The sequence below is a fragment of the Rhinichthys klamathensis genome, unplaced genomic scaffold (assembly GCF_029890125.1).
Source record: "Rhinichthys klamathensis goyatoka isolate OS25496 unplaced genomic scaffold, OSU_Roscu_1.1 h1tg000522l_1, whole genome shotgun sequence".
Lineage (NCBI taxonomy): Eukaryota > Metazoa > Chordata > Actinopteri > Cypriniformes > Leuciscidae > Rhinichthys > Rhinichthys klamathensis.
The window spans coordinates 353724-378642 of record NW_026607001.1 but is presented as its reverse complement, the minus strand read 5'-3'; the positions used below and the strand labels follow the sequence as shown (position 1 = coordinate 378642).

The 24919-nt window shown below is 39.0% G+C and overlaps 2 protein-coding genes across 3 annotated transcripts in view; one reads left to right on the top strand and one right to left on the bottom strand.

Moving 5' to 3' along the window:
- Positions 1-22224, bottom strand: part of sdccag8 (SHH signaling and ciliogenesis regulator sdccag8) — a 50691-nt gene extending 28467 nt beyond the window's left edge. Inside the window, exons 1-13 of the mRNA XM_056238397.1 lie at positions 22048-22224; positions 21515-21661; positions 21248-21336; positions 20511-20627; positions 19698-19823; positions 17837-17926; positions 17677-17741; positions 17174-17365; positions 15284-15422; positions 14999-15151; positions 13521-13655; positions 12730-12846; positions 12375-12517 (exon numbers count right to left, since the gene is read on the bottom strand). Coding sequence (XP_056094372.1) covers positions 12375-12517; positions 12730-12846; positions 13521-13655; positions 14999-15151; positions 15284-15422; positions 17174-17365; positions 17677-17741; positions 17837-17926; positions 19698-19823; positions 20511-20627; positions 21248-21336; positions 21515-21661; positions 22048-22111 — 1577 coding nt within the window. The 5' untranslated portion in view covers positions 22112-22224. The remainder of the gene's footprint in view (positions 1-12374; positions 12518-12729; positions 12847-13520; positions 13656-14998; positions 15152-15283; positions 15423-17173; positions 17366-17676; positions 17742-17836; positions 17927-19697; positions 19824-20510; positions 20628-21247; positions 21337-21514; positions 21662-22047) is intronic.
- A 313-nt stretch (positions 22225-22537) lies between these two features.
- The window catches only part of cep170aa (centrosomal protein 170Aa), a 47719-nt gene continuing 45337 nt past the window's right edge, over positions 22538-24919 (top strand). For both annotated transcript variants that reach the window (XM_056238410.1, XM_056238409.1), the window contains exon 1: positions 22538-22726. The gene's annotated coding sequence lies outside the window, so the exon portion shown is untranslated. The remainder of the gene's footprint in view (positions 22727-24919) is intronic.

The following is a 24919-nucleotide window of genomic DNA, read 5'->3' as shown; positions in this document are numbered from 1 at the left end:
AAAGAGCAGACATAATGCAGGCCAAAGAAAGTAAAACGAGAAGAAGAAAAAAACACCCACAAAACTCAAGTCAAAGTGTGTTAATTAACAGTGAAGCCTGAAAACTTTTCTCGCACACTGGGTTTGGAATGTAGCTGGAGAAGTGACCGTCTCTGCAGGCCTGCTGTCGTCTGGAGTGTGAAGGCGCTCCGCCTGCGAGAGCTGTGTGAGAGAGAGCGAGCAGGGGGAGAGCGCTCGGCCCCCGCTGTGCTTGAACAGCGGCCTAAAACACCATCCACACCAGCGCTCAGCAGGGGCTCACAAAGGCCTCACAGCCAGCCATTTGTTACTGTGGCTTTCCAGGGGGCCCAGCCACTCACTGGGGTGCGGGGGTGTGGATGGAGTGGGGGGGGGGTCGGGTGTTTGTCGACCAATTAGCATGAGAGAGACCGCCAGAAAGTTACCGTGAGCACTTTAGGGAAAAAGTTGGCTAAGCGAGAGGCCTTCGAGCGAGATACTGTGGACACCAACGAGTTCGAAACTTTATGTATCTAAAGGCAAAGAATATTTAAAGTAGCATGTGGCTAGCAGAGGAACAGAGGAGTTATCATGCATTGATTGCTAAGTACACAAATAATATAATTTGACATTTTCATAGACTGATTTATATGTACTCTAGTAGTACTATCAATTAAATGCATGTAACGTAGATTTAATAAGAAATTGTGAGTGCACCAAGCCAAATATCAAACATTGCTAAACGGTGTTTCCTGAGCCGTGTTTCAGCGGCGCCAATGAAATTATATTTCCAGAACTGTGTTCGCTGACTGAACTGAATGTGATGAGATATAAAATACTGTGTACCGCAAAATAACAAACATACATGAATCAAAATACATGCGAGTAGTGTATTTTGATTCACAGACAAATTACTCTTTTTAGGTGATTCCTTCAATGATTCCAACGAAGAAGGAAAGTCATACAGGTTTGGAACGACGTGAGGGTGAGTAAATGATAAAATAATTTTCACTGACAGAATTTACATTTTTGAATGAATTATCACTTTAAGGTTTGTGAAACCAATGCTGCATTTATTTGGGGGGAAATCATTTTTAATATGCTGATTTGGTACTCAAGTAACATTTCTTATTATTATCACAGTTCAGTTTTATCATCATCAAAATATAGGCCACCAAAAAAGTAGTGTTTATATAATTTGTATGTTTGGGTAGGAAAAACTTCTGGATGCAACCATTGAACGAATACCTTGATTGTTTCACTTGTGCCAATTCAAATCTGAAATGTCATCCGTCTCAAATGTGTTTGCACAGGCATGAACAGTTTGGAAGCCAGGTCAGACAGCTCTGACTCACCTCGCACCCTCTCCAGCCACCCTACAATGGCAGGTCAGTGAGTGTTTGCTCACTGCCGGTAATGATGTGAGCAAGGCCTAATGTCCTCCGGTTAGGAGCCATAGCCGGGTTGGTCGGTCTGCCTGGTGGGGAGCAGCGTCGAGCCACGGAAAGTAGTTTCCGTAGCTGGGTGCTGGTGGAGCGCGAGGGCCAAGGGCTGCCTAAGTGGGTACTATTCAAGCTGTTGCCCATTTGATTTGGACTACCACAGACCGCTCGAGCGCAGAGTTTGCAGCACCCTGTGGTGCTACGTGATCCCACGCCAAAAATGACCAAATGCTACCGTTCCTAAAATGTGCGCAAATTGGAGTCAGCCGTTTGGCTTCATGAGCACTCAACAGTACACAAGGACACTTGCCACTGTTTGTATGTTAATATTTGTGAGAGGAAAACTTTCAAAAGTAAAAAAAAGTACAGGTTGCACTGCGGGGTAAGAACGGAAATGGACAGAAGGCGCTAATCTGGCATTTTAACATTCATCCCGGTTTTGTGATTACAGTTAGCCAGTCCTCAAGATGACACTCAGCTCTAATAGGCTATAGAAAGAGTACAATTCAATTTAAAAGGATATGAAATTATGTTCAAAAATGTATGCAAAAAAAGTATAGAAATATTTTGCTATTAATATAGTGAAGAAAACTTGGCTGACACGCTAATACAGGAAGTATTGCAACATGTTCACACTCACAAACACACTCAGATGTTTTATAGCATTTATTCAGCTGCATTTGTTCAGTGTCAATCGCACTCCTATTTCCTGTCTCCCACTGACACGCTCGCCCCCATCCCTCCAGGAGCGAATGAAACGGCCCAACCTGAGCCGCCCGTGTCTCGTCTGTGGTACTTGCACACTCTATATTTACACGACATCCAAACCGCTTCTATTAGCGTGCACGTCAGCCTCTCCATCGCTCGCACCGTATCTACCACCCCCCCCCCCCCCCCCCCCCACCCTTCATTTATCCCCCCCCCCCTCACTGCTCCCTCCCACCCTTTTTCCTTTAACTAAACTGGCTCTGGCTTCCTCCATCTGGTCCCCTTTCCTTCAGCAGCCCCGCACCTGTTCACACCTCCTCTCCTGTTGGACCGCATTGAACATTTCCTCGGATGCCAGGGCTATTCTGGCACTCGCAACCTCTCTGTCATTCAATCCATCTGTCAGAAGTGAACTTTGTTTACCGCCAGCTTCTGCTTTCTTCTTCAAGAAGCGCAAAACCCCCTCAAGGTCAGAGGCAAAACGAATTGCAGACGCCACCAATTTACAAACAACCCCCTCCCTTTCTATAAGACACCCCTTATCAACAAACCAACTAATCACGATAATCATTTTTTTCTTATGTATCTGTAGAGAATCTGTTGTGATTTGAAAACGCACACAGAGGAAGCTGAGATGTGTTCACATATGCTGAATAAATATCCATGTTTTCAGAGTAGGTCAAGAAATTAGATTTTAGATGTGTGTATGACACTGAACAGGATTTTAATTTCGACAGGAATATAGAAAAAATATTGGATTTTTGAATAGCTTAAACAAAAACATCTTTGCTTAAAAGGATAAAAATTATAGGATCTAAAAATTAAAAATAAATGATCGTCATCATATACAATTCCAAACATATTTGTTTTTCTAATATCACTCTGTCTTATTTGTAACTCAAAAGGAAAAGTTTAGCAGAATCTCCAAGCTGTTCTTTTCTATAAAAGTGAATGGTGACCAAAGCTGTCAAGAAAGATTTTCAGTGAATAACAATAATGATTGATGACTTTGATAAGAATGACGAAAAAAGTTTTAATTTTGAGGGAAATATCCCTTTAAACGATCCTAGTATGAACTAAACATAAGTTAAAAAATATTTAAGAGGCTTCTGTGATGTGCATTCTGGGATAAAATACACAAACTGGACAGAAATTAAAGCATAAAGATGAGAAGGAGGAAGAGAACAAGACAGAGCGCTATCCCTGGGTGAAACAGCCTGTGACAGCGCTGTTGAGGCTCGCGCTCTGAGCGAGTGACGCATTTCCACAGCTCGGGCTGACCTGGAGGGGCTTGTGCCAGACCCCCCACCCGTGTCACCTCACACAGGAGGCCCAACTAAATCATGCTGCCTTCATCATCCCTCCATCACACACCAAACACGCTCTCCAAAAGCCCAACGTGCCCAGAAAAAGCGCATTGCCGGCAAAAAGCATAACAAACAGCGCTTTTAACCCAACAGGGTGTTGGGCTGCCGGGTCTTAGGGTTGTGCCCATCTCGTCCACTCCTGTTTCATGGCATGTTTTTGTGGGATGATGCCCGCTTTGTGATGGACTCCTTATGCCATCTGGAGAGTAGATGAGGAGAGAGAAAGCCATTATGATATGTGCCTTTATACAGTATCTTTAAGCATGTTAATATAAATTTACTGAAAATGAATTTGGACCTTACAAATGGATTACACAAAAAATTAGGCATTGTGGGTAAACAGAGGAAAGACGATTAAACCTTCTCCAAAAGTGAGAAGAAATTCAGATCCAGCTCAGCCAATGAGCTAAGCACACTAGAAACATGTGGCACCATTAATCAAAAATCAGCACTCTTGCCCCAGCTACTGCGAATATGGAAGCTATTGGAATAATAATAGATGGAAGTCTATTATTGAAATTGCACTTGTGGTAACAAAAAAAAAAAGTCTCATGGAGACTTTGAAAAGAAGGAGAACAACCCAGCTTCCAGAAACAGTAAGTAGGGCACTTTCTCTGGGCAGAGTTGGCCCAAGTGAGAACAGTTGCACCCGACAGATTTGCTCCCACTTTGCCTGGGGACTGGCAACATTCTGTCCTGTACCATCATGACACAGAGCTGGGCCATGGCACTGGAGAAGCTCTCAAGACACACGGACATATAGTTTTAGTAGGATTGGGAGTTTCAAGTTGAACATTTACAATGAAATAATTTCTGATCATGAATATGATTAAGGGCTGAAACTTTCTGACTATAACTTCACCGGTAAAAATATTTGCAAATGATGATTAATCACAGAAGGATAAGATGAAGAATGTATCAAATACACTACCATTCAAAAGTTTGGGTCTTTTATATTCACCACAGCTGCATTTATTCGATAAAAAATACAGTAAAAACATTAATATTGTGAAATATTGCAATTTAATATTATTATTTTAATGTATATTATTATTATCAATGTAGAAAAAAAGTTGTGCTGCTTTATATTTTGTGGAAAACTGTGATACATTTTTTTCAGTATAAAAAAAAACCTTTTGTAACATTATATAAAGTGTCTTTACTGCCACTTTTGGTCCATTTATGCATCCTGCTGAATAATAAAATTAATTTCTTAAAAAACTCTTTCTGATCCAATATTTTTGAAAGGTTTAATTGAAATATTGAGCCATTCACAACAAACAATTTATATTCATATTTTCAAAAATGTCCTCAAGCCATGAATTGTAACTAAATCACAAATTGATTTTGTGGATTGTTACAACAAAAAATATCTCAAGATCAATATTTTTTATAAGGAATGAATGCATATGTTAGCATAAATAATACTATATTGGGTATTACTATAGTAATGATAATTGATCATTAAATTCTAGAACCACATTGAATTTATCACCGCAAATAGCACACACCAAAATAACAGTAACAGAAGTAGTGACTTGCCATAGCTGCTTAAAAATATTCAGTGAAACATTTTTACTAATTATGAAGAATTCTTTAATTTAGCAACTTTACAAATCACAGTCATTGTAACTGTCAATGCTCATCTTTTAATGGAAACTATGTGCCATGCCATGTTTGAACATATTTTCCCTTCTGTGCACAATGTTTCAAACATATGCATTCTGTTGGCAAACACTACTAGCTATAGCTGCAATATTCAAAACGAGAGTGTGTGTTCTCTTGTGTACACTACATTGTCCTCTTAGGGGCCTGTAAATAAATGACACATATGTAATTGCCTTGAACTTGGTTACACTGTTAAATAATGGAGCAAACTGCTGGCAATGAGTTGAGGGCTTGCTTGGTTGAGGGGCATAGCCTCTGGCATTGCATCTGGTCTTATAGGCCAGTGGAGAAACATAATGCATGGACAAGAAGAAGGGGAGGGGAGAAATCACTGCTGATCGATGCAAATATGACACAAACTCACTGAGTTTGGTATCCATATTCTACATGCTCTTCAATAACAATTTATGTAGTACTTTATTCCTCTGTTCTAGAGTGAATCTTCATTTTTTAACTTACTGGCTTGTGCAATAAATTATGATATGATTTTCACTGAGAGATTAATTAATTTGTTCATAAAATATGTTAAATTAATGTAGAAAAAAATGGATAAGTAATTGTGTTTTCCAATTCCAAAGAAGATGAGGTTTTAAGTATGAGACAAACATACAATAGATCCAATCATAAACGTGCACTTAAAAGTATAACTTGATATCTGACGGACCAACTTCTGGACCAATTAAGCTTGCTACATGGCTATACCGTGTGACCCAAGTTAACTAAGTCTAACACTGCAATGTCGTCTCTAAGACGCTGAGAATAACAGAAGACAAAGGCCCTCTTCTTGCCCTCTGCCGTGTGAAGTGGAGGAGGAGCCGGAGGCCAGCAGCCCTGCCGGCGAGGCGTGAAGACGTGGCAAGGTCTCATCCCAGGCCAACGGGCACACCACTGTCAACATCATGACACTCACTGGGCGACTCGCCGGCACTCTCCCGCATGGCCGGCAGCGGTCCCAGCTGCCCCATCCGTTACTGTCTGATTAGTTCTGCTAAGCAGCCCCTCCCCTCCATCCCCCATCGCCATCTGCTCCCCCAACAAGATGGCTGCCGCCCAGCACCGTGCACACCGCCCCGCTACCTGCCAGTGCCCGTGCCCGCACTCACCCCAAAGCGCTAACACGGCTTCTCTTGGCTGGCGGCGGCCCCCATTTCGTTCACTACTACTTCTGACAAGGGGCGGCGGGCTACGCTCTTTTATTTGCTGTCGGATGGTACATGCGCTTCCCGCCGACTTGGTTTGCAGCAGTTTGGTGGCACGGCAGACTTTGCTCACCGCGGCAGCCTCCCTCTGGCATGGGGCTGCATCTGCTCCCTCTTTTATTCATTTTCCGATTCTCCACCTTTCAGGGGATTGTCATCCTCCACGCGCTCATACAAGGCCGAGGGAAAGCAGAGAGGCGTGCAATGTTTAATGGAATTCTGGGGTGGGATGAACAACTTTTTTAATGCCAACACTGCAGTTGGTCTCACGGTTCTTGTTGCCTAGTTTGCACAAGAACTTAGTGAGAGGACGAGTCAATGACACACCCCAACAACCAGAGTTCTGGGTCAATGACATACAAGACTGTCGTGTCCATGACCAAAAAAAAATACAAATCTAGTTTACAACAAGTGCCAATTTCTTAGAAATATACAAAAACAATTAATGTTGGTTTCATGTGGTTTAAAAGAAAAAAGTTTCTACCATTTTCAAGAAAAGTTTAAATTCAATAAAAATGTGGTGTAACCATCAAAAATGGTAAATGGACTGCATTTATATAGCGCTTTCACAGACCCAATGGCCACCAAAGCGCTTTACAATTTGCCTCACATTCACCCATTCATACACTCATTCATACACCAACGGCGGTGTCAGCCATACAAGGCACCATCCAGCTCGTCGGGAGCAGCTGGGGTTAGGTGTCTTGCTCATGGACACCTCGACACTTGGTCAGGTGGAACCGGGGATTGAACCACCAACCTTCTGGTTTGTAGACAACCTACATGAACCACTGAGCCACTGCCGCCCCGGCATAATGAATTATTAATTCAAAACAGTATTACATTTTTGGGGATTCACACAACATGACACTTTACAACCTGAATTAACCTTGCCCTATAAAAATTTAAAAGTATCAGATATTTTAAGACACTTTATTTTTCTTGTCAGGAATTTCTTTCTCTTAATGAGCCTTTTTTCTTCATTATGATTTCTGGACAATTGTATAACCCTTACATTTTTAACATTATGCCCTTCAAAAAATGTCTCCTTTTTTTGCACTTTTAAATGTTTTTTGAACAAATTGATAGCACAAGAAAAGCATCATGTCATTGAACAACTTACAAAATAAAAGTAAAAAGAAACAAAACAAAAGTCTGGATATGTCCAGTCTTCCTCTGCGCTAACATGTTTAACGTTCAGCAACAGCACAGATGTCAATATAATCCAAATTCCCTCATAGCTCACAATGAGGCCTTATTGACGTGGACAATCAAGCACCATCAAGCCTTTTGCTCAAATAATTCCACTTCACATACAAAGATAAGCCAAAGAGAGACAAGGCTGATCATTTCATATCCCCAAAAACTTCTAGCAGGCTTTTTTCTTGTAATTCTCTGTCTCTCACAACAGCGCCGATTAACCAATCACTAGCCAATATGGTGGATGTAGCTTTGAGTATGAGGGTTTACTGTGCGCGCAGAGGGCCAGGTTCTCTGCTAAGCTCTCGACAGAGAAGTTGTGAATATTTCCTACTTTCAGATCCATACTTATGCCTGAAGGTTCTCCTTTACAAACCGCAACATGGTTCTTGTTGGATCAAAACTTCAAGCCCCGCTGCCAGCGTCACCGCTTGCTTGCAAAATTTTGAGTTGCTGAAGAAGAGAGGGAATTTGGAACAAAGTGAGCCCCTGTGTCCTGTTCCAAACCACAGTGAACTCCAGCAAACACAGAAAAGCAAAGGGGAAAATCTGTTGCGGCTGGTAAAGCGGCATGGCAAAACAAGGCAACTTTTTTTTTATACCGTCGCACATTTTTCTCTCTTTATTTTCACACCCTATGGGGTCTGCCGAATGTTGGGAGGTGGGAGGGTGGGTGCACGAGAAAGAAGGAGTGGGGGAGGGATGACAAAAAGGCACGAGCGCTCAAAAGCAAACAAACAAACCGAATAAAGCCTGGGCTCAAAGCCGTCAGAAGGCAGAGAACAGAGCGGCAGGATTATGATAGATCCTCTGCTGCCCAGCGCACAGCTGGCTGATGATCCAATACTGGAGCCGCCGGCCCTCCCCAGCATGTGCACGGGGGGCCTAGGGGCCAGAACGAGAGAAAAAAACTGAAAAAAACAAAAGACAACTGCTTTGCCCATCCTTTTGGTGAGAGCTGTGATCATCCAAGCTGTGAGACGAGAACGGGAAAAGTCAAAGTCTGACTTCAGAGGTCCTGATTGTATGAGCACCCACCAAAGGGGAAGGGACACAGAGAGGGTCCCCACATGACCGCCCCCTGGGCTGCTCTGTCACAGGGACCCCTGCAGATCGGTACATCTGCATTTATGTACGTGCAAAGATGGTGTAGGAGAGTAAAGACAACAGAGAGATAGGAAAAAGAGGGATTAGCCTCAAGGAAGAGAGAAAGAATGCACAGATGTCTGCTGCATCTGTGCACTACGCCTAGCCCAAAGAACCTGCCCTGGCAGTCCACATCCACACCATGCGTACAGTGGCTAAAAGACTCTCTGCTGCCAAAAGCAGGGCCTGTCAGCAGCTTAACCACTCTGATCTTCAGCAGGCCATTTTGTTGTCTCATCTAGAAGAAGCAGAGAGCGTTTAAAGGCCAGCAACCTGCCCAAGCTTTTTTTTTTATGTTAATTCAGCCTCATTTAATCATTGCAAAATCTTACATTTCAATAATGCTCTGATCAAAAAACTTAATTATGGACTAGACCCCTTGAAAGTGATCTGCTGTAATATATTCACACAAAATTTTCTTCAATAATTTATCAACAAAAAGTAGTCAAAAGACAACGAAATCTCTATTTATAAATCAAAATATAGTATAGTAAAAAAAATCTAGTTCAGTGCTTCTCAAATACTTGTGTTGAATGAATGAGGCATTTATATAGCGCTTTCATATGTACTACTGTAAACCCAAAGCTGTTTACAATCATATCTTTACAATCTTTATTCATTAAAAAAATTAAGAAAAGAAATTGTTTCCCATACATATGAGAATGTACACAACCAAATGACTAATTTCCAAATATATGTTAAAATGTATTTATACACATACTGTATTGTTCTCAAGTTTTCTTTAAATTAACCTTGACAAGTCATAAAAAGGTCAGATTATACAATATTTTGCAAGACTTACTGACCTTGGCGCAAACCCATAAAGGTCCTTTTTTTAATGAATTTCTTGTCACATGACAGCAAATGGATTTCTACTTGTTGGTTACACCCAAGGAAGTCTATTTAATATTTTTGACTGATTTAAAAGAACAAAATTCTCCAACATACTATTAATATTGTAAATTAGTGAAAATTGTTTTGCTATGACTCTTGCTTTGATTCCTTTATAGAAATAATAATACAAAATTATGCTAAAGAATTTCAAAATGTCAAAGAATTTCATAGTGACCACAGGGCGGATTTAGCTTAACATTTTTGAAATTATGTCCAACATATCAAAAAGAAATTGAATTTAGAATCTGAAAACATCATCACAGAGGAGGTGTATTGAAGTTATTGTTTGGATAAATTGCATTTGTCTGTTTTCTGAATGAATTCATAGATCAATAAAAAATTTTTGCATAGAGCAGAGCAGACTAAACTAATGCAGTGTCAACATGACAATAAATGTACATTAAAAAGGTGTACTGAACTAACAATGCAGGACTACATTCATCTGCTGTGTAATAACGTCAAATGCAAGAGTTTATCTAGACCTGCTGTTGCAAATAATCTATACTCCATAAAAACCATCTGGATCGTTTTCATGCACAGTGGTACTTTTCCAAATGTAAACAAATGACTCATATTATTCTCTAATATTTCTGCAACAGCATGAATCTTTATGGTAATTTATAAACAATACATGACCGAGTCTTAATACTTAAGTACTGAATTCCCTTGTGAACAGATGCTGTCCCTCCTCTGCAGCTGTGCAGCTCTGTGGCAGATGCTGTAAAATCTCCACTTCCTCAAGAGGAATGGAGACCCCAGTGCCATTCAAACCCACTGAGGCATCAGCACTACCTACGCTTAAAACTGGGGTAGGACACATCCACAAAAACATGGAAATGGATGGATTCATTGTGGGCCATCATTCAATGGGCAGAGAAATGTCATAAAGCCCAAACAGGCAATGATTCCTGAAATACGTCAGGTTCCAGGGGGCACTTGGCATTAACTTTTTAATGATATATAAATATATATCAGACTATTACATATCTTTGGTTGGTGGAGTACTATCCAATCTCTGAATAAAATACATGGTTATATGTACAGTTATTTTCAGCATAATTTTACTTATTGTAAAATAGGTAAAAACAAAACTAAATCCTTTTTGATCTGGTAACTAGTTTAGACCCCTTGTCAGGTCAGCGTGACATATTAACTGCACACTGACCGCACCACTGCAATAACTAGTACAAGACTAGAGGATGGGCAACAGTACAGGGCAGAGACTACTTGACTGGCATATGTCAATTACATCATGCCAGTACACAATCAACAGAGAGAAAATCAAGTATGAAAATACAGAACAAAAAAGGCTCAATGTATAAGTTGAAAATAAGTTGAAAATGTAATTTGCATCATGCTCTAACTAAAGTTGAATACTATAAATCTCAGGCTTTAAAAATAAATAAATAAAATTACTAAATGTGGCAGCACCACAAAGTATTTGGACACTTAAGTGACAAATTAAATGAATGTACATTATATTACAAAATATATTAATCCAACAGGCAATCTAGAAACACAAACACACTTTTCAAGCAAAACATTTCACAAAAAGAAGTTTTTCGATACACTGTTCAAAATGAAGTATTTGTATCTTATGTAATAGTAAAATTGTCACTATGATCATGTTCACAGTTAATGTGATTACCTACAACAATAGCTACTCTGACTGGACACCTGTGTAAACTTGAGGGGAACTGACTTTATACATCCACTAAAATCATCTTATCAACAATAGTTGATTAAAAGAAACTGCAAAACATAGCTAAAAAGTTAGTTCTGAGAAAAGCATGATTTGTTTGCAGATGACACGTTCTTTGAAATTTTGGAGCTCATGCAATAACATACACACATTTTTTTTAAGTGACTAATTAAGTCCAAATTATTTTTGGGGCCACTAAATATACATAGCAATTAAAAAACAAATGAAAGATACAGAATGTTTCTTTGGGCTTTCTCTGTCATATATAATAATAAGGGTGGGAGGTGTTAAATGTGATCTATTCTTCCTAATCTGGAGCTATAATCTATTTGCTTTCTAATAAACTGTGATTAGTTGAACAAATGTTACTGAAAAACACTGTTTATTCGCTTATCACCTACTCTGGTACGATTTTCATCAAAGTTTGAGGAGAAATTTGCGAGATGCACATAAAATCCAAGATTAGATGTCCGAAGCATGATCAAATGAAAACAAGCATTCAACACAAAAGCTGGCGTTGATTCATAAGACAACATCTTTGCTGTAATATCTTCTGATAAAATAAAAAAAATGGTAATAGCTCCACATAGAGGGTCTGCTTTTGATTTAATTACATGGTGTGAATTTAATTTAACAACCAAAATACATTCATGTTTAACGCCAGCTCATTATCATGGATACGAATACGAGTGAAATGTGCACATATGTGGAAAATGTATAAATGTATGAGACGCCGCATATGCACTACTCCATACTGAACTACACAAATAACGTCAGATTAATAATAAAGTTCTTAGGAGAAACCCTGTCAGAAGTTTTAACTGATTTCAGCTTTAATCCCTACTAAACTGAGTGATGTTATGGAGAGAGACAGTATGTGCCCCTCTCTCCGGCCCTGTTCTCCTGGTGCATGGTGGACTGTGGCGGTGGCAGCCGGTGGCTAGTGGCGATTTAATAAAGTGCGGGTGCCCTCCTGCCGGCGTCCTGGCACTGCATTGGGGCCAGTGGACAGGCGCAGTGTTGTGGCATGTAATAGGATTAAGGGGGTTACCTGGTGAGGTGCAGTTGGCGCTGGGCGCGGCTTAGCCCCTCAGCCAGGCCGGCTGCCTCCGCCCGGGCTCGGCCCTCTGCCCTCTGGGCCTCCTCCAAACGCTGCCGGTAACCGCTCAGCTCCACACCCAACTTCTGTACTTCCTGAAGCCCGTGAGAGGAGAGAGAGCAAGACCAAGCCATTATTCATTTTGGCATCAAAACAATTCCTTACTGTTCATCAAAACTTTTTTATTTTTTTATTTTTGCACATATGAAGTTAATACCATTTTGTACCAGTAACACTGTGAATTGCAAAATTGTTGGTAAAAAAAAATGGCAGACTCTCCCGTATGACCGATAAAAGTTTATCTTACCTGCTCAACCAGTTCTAGTTGGCGGCCCAGTTTAGAGCTGATGTCCCTCACCTCTCTCTCTGCCTCCTCTTTCTTCAGCTGGGCTTGGCTCAACAGAAAACGCAGCTCCGCACATACCTGACAAGCATACATGTGGCTTAATGCAAAATCCAAGGTAAGTTTCAATACTCCTGTCCGCTGTTCAGGAGAAAACAGTTAATTCACACATTCTATACTGATTCTTAGAGGAGATGTTTTCTGCATCTTTCTTTCAGCTCCATAAACTTATACTAGAGCTTTCGCTGCATCAACTTCATTAGCTTTGCTAATAATAAAGTTCTACTGCCATCTAGTGCCTAGCCATTTTCCATAAAAAGATGACTCAACCAATTAACCTATAAGATAAAATTTGCCATTAAAATAAATGTTGAACCTAAAAGCAAAATTGACACCATTTGCTTTCTTAATGCACATTCCTGATCTTATTCTAAAGAACAAAAAGTCCTGTACTAAAAAAATCCTTGGTGCTCAAACATACATAACATTATGTAACTGAAATGGCAAACACTAATTCACTCTGACTTTAATAAAACTGGTGAATTACTCAACAGCGCATGTGCAAATTGAGTGCTTGAAAACAAAATCAACTAGATAGTGTTCACGCGCTGGATGTGTCTTTCCACACTCATGTCCAAAGGCGTATACTTTGAAAGGCTTGCACACTCAACTGTGCGCAAATATATCCGGGCCTTTGGACTCCCTAAACAACATTATCACCACCAAATCATGTCAAGTTTTACAGTGGGATGTACCTTGCTGCTGTCCATTTCCTGTGCGGTGAGCTTCTTATAAGCTTCCTCCAGCTGGCCATTGAGTGAGTTCCGATCTCTCTCTCCCCTCTCAAGCAGACCCTCCAATTCAGCCACTCTCTGAGACAGACTGGTCACCTTACAGTTGGGAACAATAAAATTAAATTGGCTATATTAGTTACATTAACTGATTAGTGACATTAGTTATATTATAATATAATGTTTTTATATAAAATACAAGAGTGGCTTGAATGTCTAAAGATTTTGGAACCACTGTATAGGACTATTTATACACTTAAATTGAGTATGTATTGTGCAGCCCAAATGCCAGAGACCACACAAATAAAAGAGTGTGTTTTTTTTAAAAAGATATATTTACACCTAAAAATAACAGAAAGTGTTAAGAATGTAAAATTTGTCAAACAAAGAAACAATTATAAGGCACTATAGCATGAATAAGAATTTTTACATCCTGCACTATTTCTAGATCACTAATCAAATAAGTTAATTAGTGACATTGCTCATGTGACTTTTTGTGCAGATGGCCACATAATTGAAGCTCAAGATGCTCTGGATCATCTCAAATCATTCTAGAGAAAATGATCATCTGGTTTTACTTCTGAAGATGCCACTGAGGTGCTGCGTGTCATTAAAGCAAAAGGGGCACAAACCAAATAATACAACATTCTGAAATCAAATTTTCAATTAAACTTTTCATTCAAATTGTTATGTAATTACTTTAATTTCCAATGTAATAATGTATTGAATTAGAAAAAAGAATGTAGGATTGTACTCCTTATTTGTAAGTCACTTTGGAAAGACCTCACTACAACAAGAAATAAACCATATTTTGAACAATTAAGGTTTTCTCTTTAGTTTGGTTTAAACCGGCAGCTTTAATTCAGTTCTCATAATTAGTAAACAATAGTGCAGAATAGAGTGGCGCAGAAATGACATCAAAACCAGTAAGACTAATGCGCCTCTGGTTCGCTCGAGATTTTCCTGTGTAAAAGTAAAATAAGATTTGTGGTAAACATAACTTGACGATACTTGGATGTTGGATGTAAAAATCATATGTTTTTAATATCTAGATAAGAATGTTTGGGGTGTGAGTGTTTGCAGTTTATCTTGCAGAACAACATATTCAAGTATTATCAAGTTATGTTTACTACAGACCTTATTATTATACAATTTATAACCCCATTATAAAACCCATTAGGAAAATCTTGTGGAAACCAGTGCCGAATAAGTCTTCCAGGTTCTGACGTCATCCCTCCTATTTTTTTCAAATCTGAATCTGAAGTCATCCATCAAAATTGTAGTTGTGTGTGCCACAATTAAAATGACACTAGGGGGCAGCATAAACTAGCTTTGTCAAACCATCCAGTCTTTTTGAACATAGACAGTCATACTAGTCAGTTGAATATATCAGCATACATGTAAAGTAAGAAAACATTTCTTAATATGGTAGGGTAACTAACAGTCTGGGCGAGCTCTTCTTTCTCTTTCTTGCTCTCTGAACGCGCTGCCTCCCTGGCCAGGGAGATCTTCTCTTGTTCAGATGCCAGCTCTCTCTCCAGCCTCTCCCGCTGTCTAGTCAGCTCATTGTGGAAATGCTCACACTGCACCAGAGCCTGCAGGTGCACAGGGACAGGCCGAAGGTCAAGGTCAATGAGTATATCTATCTCTAGTCTACACAGTACTCCATAAGTATTTATGATCATGCAAAGCAGTAAAACTCATATTCAAATAATTTTGGCACATACTCTTGTCTTTTCCAGGTTTGCCTCTTCTGCCATCTCCACTGCCTGTTTAACCTGCTGATAGGCTGCCCACTCTCTCTGCTGGGCCTCAGTCTGACTGGCCCTTAGAGAGCAGAGCACGGTCATCAGCTCATCCCGCTCTCTAACAAAGACACAAACACGGGCATCTCATCAGGTTACTGAAAGCAGACATTGATCTGACACATAATCAGGAAACCAGCAGATTAGCTTCATGACCAATCAAGACTTCTTTCAACCTTGCTGTGAGGAAAAATAATTGACTAAATCAACACAGATCAATAAAAGTTGTCAGAGGAGCCCACCAGTGTTAATTAACCCAGATGTTTGACTCCAAGGGCAAGGCAGTTGCTACATCAATATTTCTCAAGTTATTTCAGTGTGTTTGAAAATCAAAATGTAAATCCGGTTTATAAAAAATATCAGACTGCAGTTAACAGAATTTTCAATAATCAATTAATCTGTGATTTCTTTTACATTAAATTTTTTTTTTTATATAAATACTTATAATTTCGTTCAAATCGTTGGGGGTCAGAATGTTTTTTTGAAAGAAATTAATACTTTATACAGAAAGGAGTCCAAGGACCCATTAAATTGAGCAAAGGTAAAACCATTTATAATGTTCCAAAAGATTTCTATTTCAAATAAATGCTTTAACTTTCTATTCATCAAAAAATCCTGGAAAAAAAATATCACAGTTTCCAAAAAATATTTAGCAGCACAACTGTGATAATACACATAACACTCATAATAATAATAATAATAATAATAAATGATTCTTGAGCAGCAAATTAGACTGATTTCTAGGATCATGTGACACTGACGACTGTAGTGCTGAAAACTCAGCTTTGTCATCACAGGAATAATTTACATTTTAAAACGTTAAAATATAAAACAATTATTTTAATTATTGCAATCATATTTTCACTATATTACTGTTATTACTGTTTTTTCAATCAAATAAATGCAGCCTTTGTGAGCATGAGAGACATCTTTCAAAAACATGTTAAATAGTCTTACCGACCCCAAACTTATGAACAGTAATATTAGAAGAAAAACAGTAGAGATGCACCGATTACAATTTTCTAGGCCGATTCCGATTTTCATTGAGTTTGACCTGCCGATACCGATTTTAGCCGATTCCGATCCCGAACCACTTTTTTATTTTCAATAACACAAATATTTATTTTCTATATATTTTTTTATTTATAAAACACCATATACTTTTACCCAAACTGAATAATAAAAACAAGTTTAAATGGGTAAATTTTCTATAAATATTTTCTATAGAGTCTTCATTTTAATTTCTGACATAGTCTACTCCAGTTCTTGTTAAAACACACTAGACATGCAAATTCTGTGCATTTATATTTATTTTGTCCATCAAAAGTGTGCTTTCACTTTAATTGAGCGTGAGCAGCGCAGCAAAAATAGACTCGGCGCCGAAACCACTTCAGTGCTGCTCATGCGACGCTCGCGCGCGGCTCCTGCTCCCGGTGTGAATGCACTCGTTGATTAACATGCATGGCGAAAACAATGCGCGCCGCTTATGCTTGCGGTGTGAAACGGCCGTAATTCACAAGGTTTCCTACATGTGCGTTCCGTGTGCACGTGTGATGCTGATGTTGCGCGATGTTAATCATCCGCCGCCCGAGTGCATTTTGACCGGCATAAAATCGGCATATGTCAGACTGACCGGCCGTGAAAATCGGCCAATTCCGGTCACCAGCCGATCAATCGGTGCATCTCTAAAAAAAAAAAAGAGCACAAATAGAAGCCAAACTATTCTATTTGAAATCTATATCTAATAGAATAACATAATTATTTCAGGTCTTAGACACATACTTACATTTAAAACACTAAAAACACACTTACTTAGTGAGTCTTTCAATGCTCTGTACATGGACATTGGAGTGCGTCTCTGCCAGGACCGCTTCATGCTGGGCACACTTCAGACACAGACCACTCACACGCTGACCACTGCCCACCGCAACAGCCATCGCTTCTTTGTGCCTCAGTCGTTCTTTCGTTTCCTCATATTCCTTCTGAATGCTTGCCAAGTCTTTCCTACACAAACACATGCAGATTGTTGCATTATGCATATATAATGACTGGTTGCTTCTATTGATGGACAGCATCAGTGCAAATATTGCAGATGCGCAATAAGTACAAAGGAAGCACTATAAATCATTTATAATCAGGGGTGTGCTCTCACTCCAGAATGCATGCTAAAATTATATTTTATGTGACTTTTTACCGATGCAAATTAATAAAATGTTTAATTCAATAAGATTGTAAGAGTGTATTTTAGTGTGGTCTGATTCAGAGAGAGAGAAAGAAAATATTTCAGGCTTGGCCACTGATTGAAGCCCACTTACTTCAGGGAGACCACTTGAGACTCCAGGGTCTCCGTTTGTGCTTGATAGAGACACTTCAGCTGCTCCTTAGAGAAAGAGATGGAAATCACTCTTTTGGTGCATATTCAGTCCGTTTATTCATGTCACATTTTCAGCTACATGAATGTTTAACCACAAATACCATTTCTTTCTTCCACTTGTGGTCCTCAGCTTGATTAATGGAGCCAAGTCTTTGCTTTGAAGTCTTTTCTGGTGTGAGCTCCATGTTTAACTGAAAATGATCAAATAGAAGACAGAGGCAACAAAATAAAAATCACAGAATATGAGACGTTGAGACAAAATTCTGTGCACACATTTAAAAACAATAAAAAAAGTCTATACTGTATGTGTATGCAGACTGCAAGCTATTTTCATAAATTGTATCATTATAGTGTCACATTTGCCATTCCTATCAGCAGGGGCGGCGCCAGATAATTTTTAACGCAGGTGCTGAGGGGGTGCTAGATCATTGACAGGGGGAGCTGCGCAATTAGCCTATATATATATATATATATATATACACACACACACACATTATTATTTAAATGAGCAAAATGTATGAGATGTGCTCCAGTTCACGTGCAATGCAATCGCGCCTCCTTATCTTTATCATATTGTCTGCAATATTTGCTTCTTATTTAGGCTATACCCAGTCAATTGGTTGATGAAAAATGTATTAAAATTAAGATACAATTTATACAAAACGAAATTCACTTTAAAAAAGGCTTTCTACAAAACAAAACTTAATTTATACTTAACATAAAAAAATAAAAATAAAAATCCTTTTCCTTTAAATCCTGCTTGTCTGGCTTATGCTACTCCGAGCAATGTCCGAACTTGGTATTTTGAGCACTTCTTGCATTGTTTTTGCCTTTTCACGATGACTCGCTTGGTTTAGTCCTCAGTTGAGTCGCTTTGGATTAAAAGCGTCTGCTAAAATAAATGACTAAATGTAAATGTGTAAATGTAAATTTATTGGTCAAAATCATGTCTGACCCATTATATCTTCCGATATATCGCGCATCTTACTCGTGCTGTTCAATTTTCATAATCAGCATGTAAAAAAAAACATTATAATATTTTGACAAAAATGAAATTAAATGCGCTTATTTAATGGCTACAACACACATATAGTGGGCCTGACTCTCTAAATATTGAAACAATTAACATTAACAATGCTGAAGTGCAGTTAATTAATAGTAAATGTTAATCTAATTAAGTGTTACCGATTTTTTATATACCGATTCAGAGGTCTCGTGAGTTCAGTGTTGGACATGTCAGTTGTTTTAACTATTCATTAAAGTGAATGGTTAAAATGAGTCATTCGTTTGCGTATCGGACGTGTCATTAGTGGACGTCTACGGCACGCTTGTGTGATTATCTCGGCAGTTTAGGACATCGCACAAGATTTGCGTCAATACAGAAAACATATCACTGGATAGGTTTTTTCGTTTATTGAAATGTGGTTTAGGTCAGCTGAATGGGGAGAACGCTTTTTAGAGACGATAAGCTAGGCAACGTGTTTTTTTTTTTAGCACAATTCACACACCGCGGTAATTCAGGAGAACAAATCTCCAAATGCTCCACGTGAAATTGCGGCCTTCCGACCTTTTACTATCGTGTCAATTGATTTTGATTAAAATGCGCGAGAAGTGTTTGAAGTGAGAGTGCGCGCGGCCGGGGCTCTCTCTCTCTGCTCGTGATGCGCCCTGTCAAGCGCAGCAGTCATTCTATTCTACATCACTCACCGATCAAAAAAGGCTTTGGCGGGACAAAAATTTGCCGTTATTATGTCGAAATGCCGAGATATTATATTGAAATAACGACTTAATATCTCGAAATAACATATATTTGAATATAATTAATTCCAGACATTATTTTGGGGGGTGCTATCGGGGTGCTTTGGACTTTCTTGAGGGTGCTGAAGCACCTGCTAGCCCCTCCCTAGCGCCGCCCATGCCTATCAGCAACACCATAACAAAAAGCCTCAAGGAAAGGAGTACCATGCTGTTTGCAAATGTGTATTCTTTAAGAGTGTCTTCAACCGCCTTTGCTTTAAGCTCCTCATGTAGTTTCTCATTCTCCACGATTACCACTCTCACTCTCTGTTTCATTCCAAGGAGTTCATCCTTTAGAAAGGAAACAAAACAAACAAACAAACAATTACAACTACCTTAAAGTCGAATTGCAATCACATGACCAGTTGAAGACTACTGGGGAAACCCCCATTATCAAGCCTCTGACTATAAAGCCCCTTTCACACAGAGATTCCGGAAAATACACGGATAAAGCGACCCGGGATTTGACCCGGGTTCGTTTTATTTTGGTTCATTCACACTGCCAGTGATTTTCCGGAATCAGAGAGTGCGTTCACACACAACCCGTAAAAATCCCGTAAAGACACGTGACATCGATGTGACATGTAATGTCTCAGCAGCGTGTATAGTTTGCTTATGAGCTGCGATTTCTCGCTGGAGAAACCACGCTTGTGCATTTTTTTCTCTGATTCGATCATAAACTAGCGCATTACGTACCGTTTCACTAGCCTGCTTTCACTTCACTTCAGCGTCATCATTACGACACGGCATTGGTTACGGCTTTTGTTCACACAGCGCGCGTTCCGGGACTGATCCCGGCAATGTTACTAGGTCCCCAACCCGGCATCGATCCCGGCATCGATCCCGGCATCAATCCCGGGTCGTGTTTGCGTTCACACAGAAGGCGTTCTGGCAATTTCCCGGGATCAACGCGCTGTGTGAAAGGGGCTTAAGACTTAAGTTCACAGATAATATCTCATGTTAATTAACATGACTGACCTTGCAGAACTTGACCTCGGCCTCCAGGTGCTGAATGTACTCAGATTGATTGTGGATGATGGGAACCAAGTCATGAACACCAGGCAGACTGCTACTGCCCTCATCCGTGACTCTTTGCTAGAAGACAGCACAATTATTATTGGTCACGTATTAGATTTTTAAGTACACATGAATGTTAACATTGAGAAAGTTACAAATAAGAGCAATATAATATATAATTTAATATAATATAATTACATTTATGCATTTGGCAGACGCTTTTATCCAAAGCTACTTACATTGCATTTCAATGTACACATTTACATTCTTATCAATTCTTGCTTTCCCTGGGAATCAAACCCATGACCTTGGCGTTACAAGCGCCAATGCTCTACTGTTTGAGCTACAGGAAAGTCGAAGCTCAATATAATATATGATGTTCACTAAAAACAGAGCAATGAGCATGCGATGATAACATAAACATTTAAACTAATTAGTAGTTTGTTAGCCGAACTCTTTTGACCTAAGATATTTAAAGTAGATTTTAAGTTAAAATGTAAAAAAAAATTCAATAATTCATACTTGAGTCAGTTAATGGTCACATGACATGCAGGTAAGCAAATAAAATTAACACAATTGTTAATAAGTTTTATTTTTATTGTTTTTTTATGTTATTTTTTATTTTACATTTTTATGAAGCTCTTTTTTAATTAGCTTTTCATCAACTCAAACCCTGGAGTAAGCAATAAACAGAGTACCTTTCCTGCCAATTTTCTCTTAGAAGGCGAAGGTGATTGAACATTTGCATCTTTGGACTGCTTTTGAAGCAAGGAACGCAGCTGATTGACTGAAAAAAACATAAACAAAAATAATAATAAAGCAGTTGCACAAAAATAAGGCTTCTAATCCAGAAGATATCAGCATAAACTGGATTTTAATACACAATTAAAATCAGCAGGATGCCATGAAGTCCTTCGTAATGATGATTTATCAGAAAAGTAAAATTCTTCCAGCATGATCTGTACCTGCTTCACTCTGTTGAACTGGCATACAGGGGGTTTTCAGCAGAGGACTGAGCATCTCCTGCTGCTGCTTTGGTTCTGAAGACTCAGAGTCAGAGCTGTGGCTGGCCAACATGCTGGAGAGGTGCTGGATACTGCGGTTGGCTCGCTCTTAAACATTGAAATCACACATACACATTGATTTTATAGCTTAAAATAAGAATATAGAAGATAACATGACTTAAATAACCTATAATGTATATGCTAAATGTCAAATATGTAGTAACAAGTTTGAGTATTTGTGTATCTAATTGTGTTAGATACAAAAATAGTGGTGCTCTGTGGTTTAGTATATTTCACAAAAAAAAAAAAATTACATTGTTGCCAGTGTTTACAATGGATACTGTCCTGTCAGGGCGTCACTTAAAGTGTGAATAAACTGTTTACATCGCATAATTTGCTTTCTGTAGTATCATTTTCAATATTACAGCGTTGTGGAGAGCAACACTAGGCTGAAATGCAGCAGCCTCATATCATATGTTCTATAAAAACATCACCTCTCAATGTCTTCTGTAATGCTCCTAATTCCTCCTCCTCGTCTGAGTCCAGGGACGGTTTCATTGTTGCCTGAAACACGTAATAAATCCAATAATGTTTGTTTGTGAATATTCGACACAATTTCTCATGCTCAATATTACTGAAAGTGTAGTAGAGTATCAATGAACGACGTCCAAAAAGACTTCAACGGTTGCATGGCAGAGGTGCTCTTCCGTAAACCACGCAAAGTCAACAGGGACTTGTAGTTTTTTAAAACATCAAATTGGCTGGGTCAGAGTGGAGTAAAAAACTACAAGACGGGCATTTCCGCTACTCACTATGTTATTGTACTGATCGTTTACTGTCAAAAATACTTATTATTGTAAAAATATGTATATTTACGTCCAAAGTTCATTCTGAATAAACCAAAAAATAAATAATTTATAAAAGATTTTATACGTTAGTCATTGTACTAGGACACGCCCACCGGACTGTGTTGGAACTGCAAACGTTGTCCTCCTACTTGCCTGATTCCAGGCTGCCGTATGTCGCCGCTATTTGTTAGGAATAACGTTATTGCTGCTGAGCAACTGGGGCAAATAGGAGACGTGGGGATACACACTGGGCTGGGCTACAAAAAAACGTTTAGCTGCTGCATTGAAGCCTGGGATAAAACTGACAGCGAAAAGAAGAGCAAGGGTGAGTGAGCGTTCTTATAAAGAGCCATTCGTATATTTAGTGCACACATCAATACGGCATCTACAATAAAGCTAACGTTAGCGTATTAATCAATTTGTTCGAATTTTGCCATAACGTTACGCCTGAGGTGTACAGAATGCACGCTTTTCCTGGGATCTGATCTTATCGTGTGGTCAAAAGGATACCGCAAATGTAATAGCAGGACACTGCTAGCCAGTTCTATCATATTGAATGAATAACACACTAGCACGAGCACCGCCTATCTTTATGCGTGTTTTTACCATACGCTGTGTGTACTTCATTGATATTCTAATACGCGGAGGTATTAATAATGTGTGTATAATGAAATAGTGAGTTTGACTATGGTGCACGCAGCACGAAGAGGACACGAGCACTGGTCACCAGTTTGCCCAAAGTAAACGCATGGCATCTTGCTTAGTATCGTAATATTTGCTCTCCATCGCAGCGAACCATCAAAAACAACAACATTTCAGTACTGTAATTCGGGTGTGTAAGAGATGTGGATGATTTGCCGGGCACTGCTGCACACTGTGAAGGGCACTGCGCAGAATCCTTTGTTTTGACAAAGGCTCTTGTTTTGTTCTGCTACATCTGGCCTACATATATTTTGAGTGCAGTATTAATGACACTTTTCAACGATACAAAATGTTTATACCTTGTTATTCAATTTTTGCTACATCTAGTTTTAGAGGAAAACTGTATAGTGTCAAAATAGCCATTCTTCTTGACAGTGAACTGCCCTGTGTGATAAGGTTTGTTACTAAATGGTGTAGATTAATTGTTGAACAAGGGGTTCTGAGGTATTTGTTACTTCCCCAGAGTTTGTTATAAGTACGTTATTGGGACTTGAAGCCTAAAAGTGACTGGCTCTCAAAACCTAGTCAGTTGAGCTGCCAACTTAGACAGCATTTTTTTGTGTGTGTGTATAATATTAACATATTCTATTCAGTGTCCATACATTTCAGTTGTTATTTGAACTCCACTGGAGAGCAGGTTAAGTTAGCCTACTCACACTTAATTTTAAAATATATATTTTTTAATGTCAAACAGTGACAACAAAAAGTACACAAAATTCAGTTATGGTCAGGTTGTGTTTGCTTGTCGTCTTTTTGTTTTGGGGTGTAACTGTTATAGCTTTGCACATTTCCTCTAGTGTATTTTGATTTACTAATCTGTAACTATCCCCTCAGTATTGCAATCTAGGTTATGAACCAGCTGTTTTTAATACATGTCAAGGTCCATATCCTGCTTTCAGTCAATGCAAAATTGTTGCTGTACTGTCAGTAGTAGACCTTTTTTTTTTTTTTTTTTTTTTTTTTGGACTACCTTTTAATTATTTCTTCTCTTGAGATAAAACAAAGAAAACACTGAAACAAAGAAAAACAGATACTTGAACGGAATGAATTAAATAATTTTCTGGGATGTTTTATGGCTCATGAGACATCAGGATTTGTCTGACTCAGAGCTTAAATTCACTAAGAGAGAAAATGCAACGACTATCCTAGAACCAGACCAAAACATATGAGTCTGGGGCTTTCACAAGAAAATCTTTCTTTTGTGAACCCCGGGCCCCAAATCATTAATTATTTATAAGTCAGCATCATATCCTCAGTTGGATCATGTTGACTGACCAATCCAGTGAACTTCCTGTTGTTATACGGAAGTACCAATTGAATGTTGATTTACAAAGAAGATGGAGAGAATCACATGCTCGCAGCATTAGTTACTAAAACAGTATTATCAGAGAATTAGTATAAGTGATAATTTCCCTCCTTAATAAACCCTACAAAATAACCTTGCATATGCATTTTTTAAATGTAATATCTTAAGCTTTTTGTTGGGGGGGTCATGCTGTCATATTGCAAATCCATATAAATGGCTGTCTATGTGATGATCAGACTATTGCATCATCTTCAGGCCAGTCTGGATGCCCACTGGCTAGCTTAATCCTGCTCTTTAGTTCTGACCTGTATTTTTGCTCCATTATTTTTCCCCAGCTACTATCTGGTCGTCTTCTGATTAACTGGTAATTGAAGTGCAGCAGATGCCTAAAGGTGTAAATGGGAGTCAGACTTAGAGTAAAGGTTTATTGATGATATACTGAACACAGTGGCAAAATTGGCTTTCAATAAAACTTGACTGCCTATAAAGGCAATACAAAAAAAATCATTG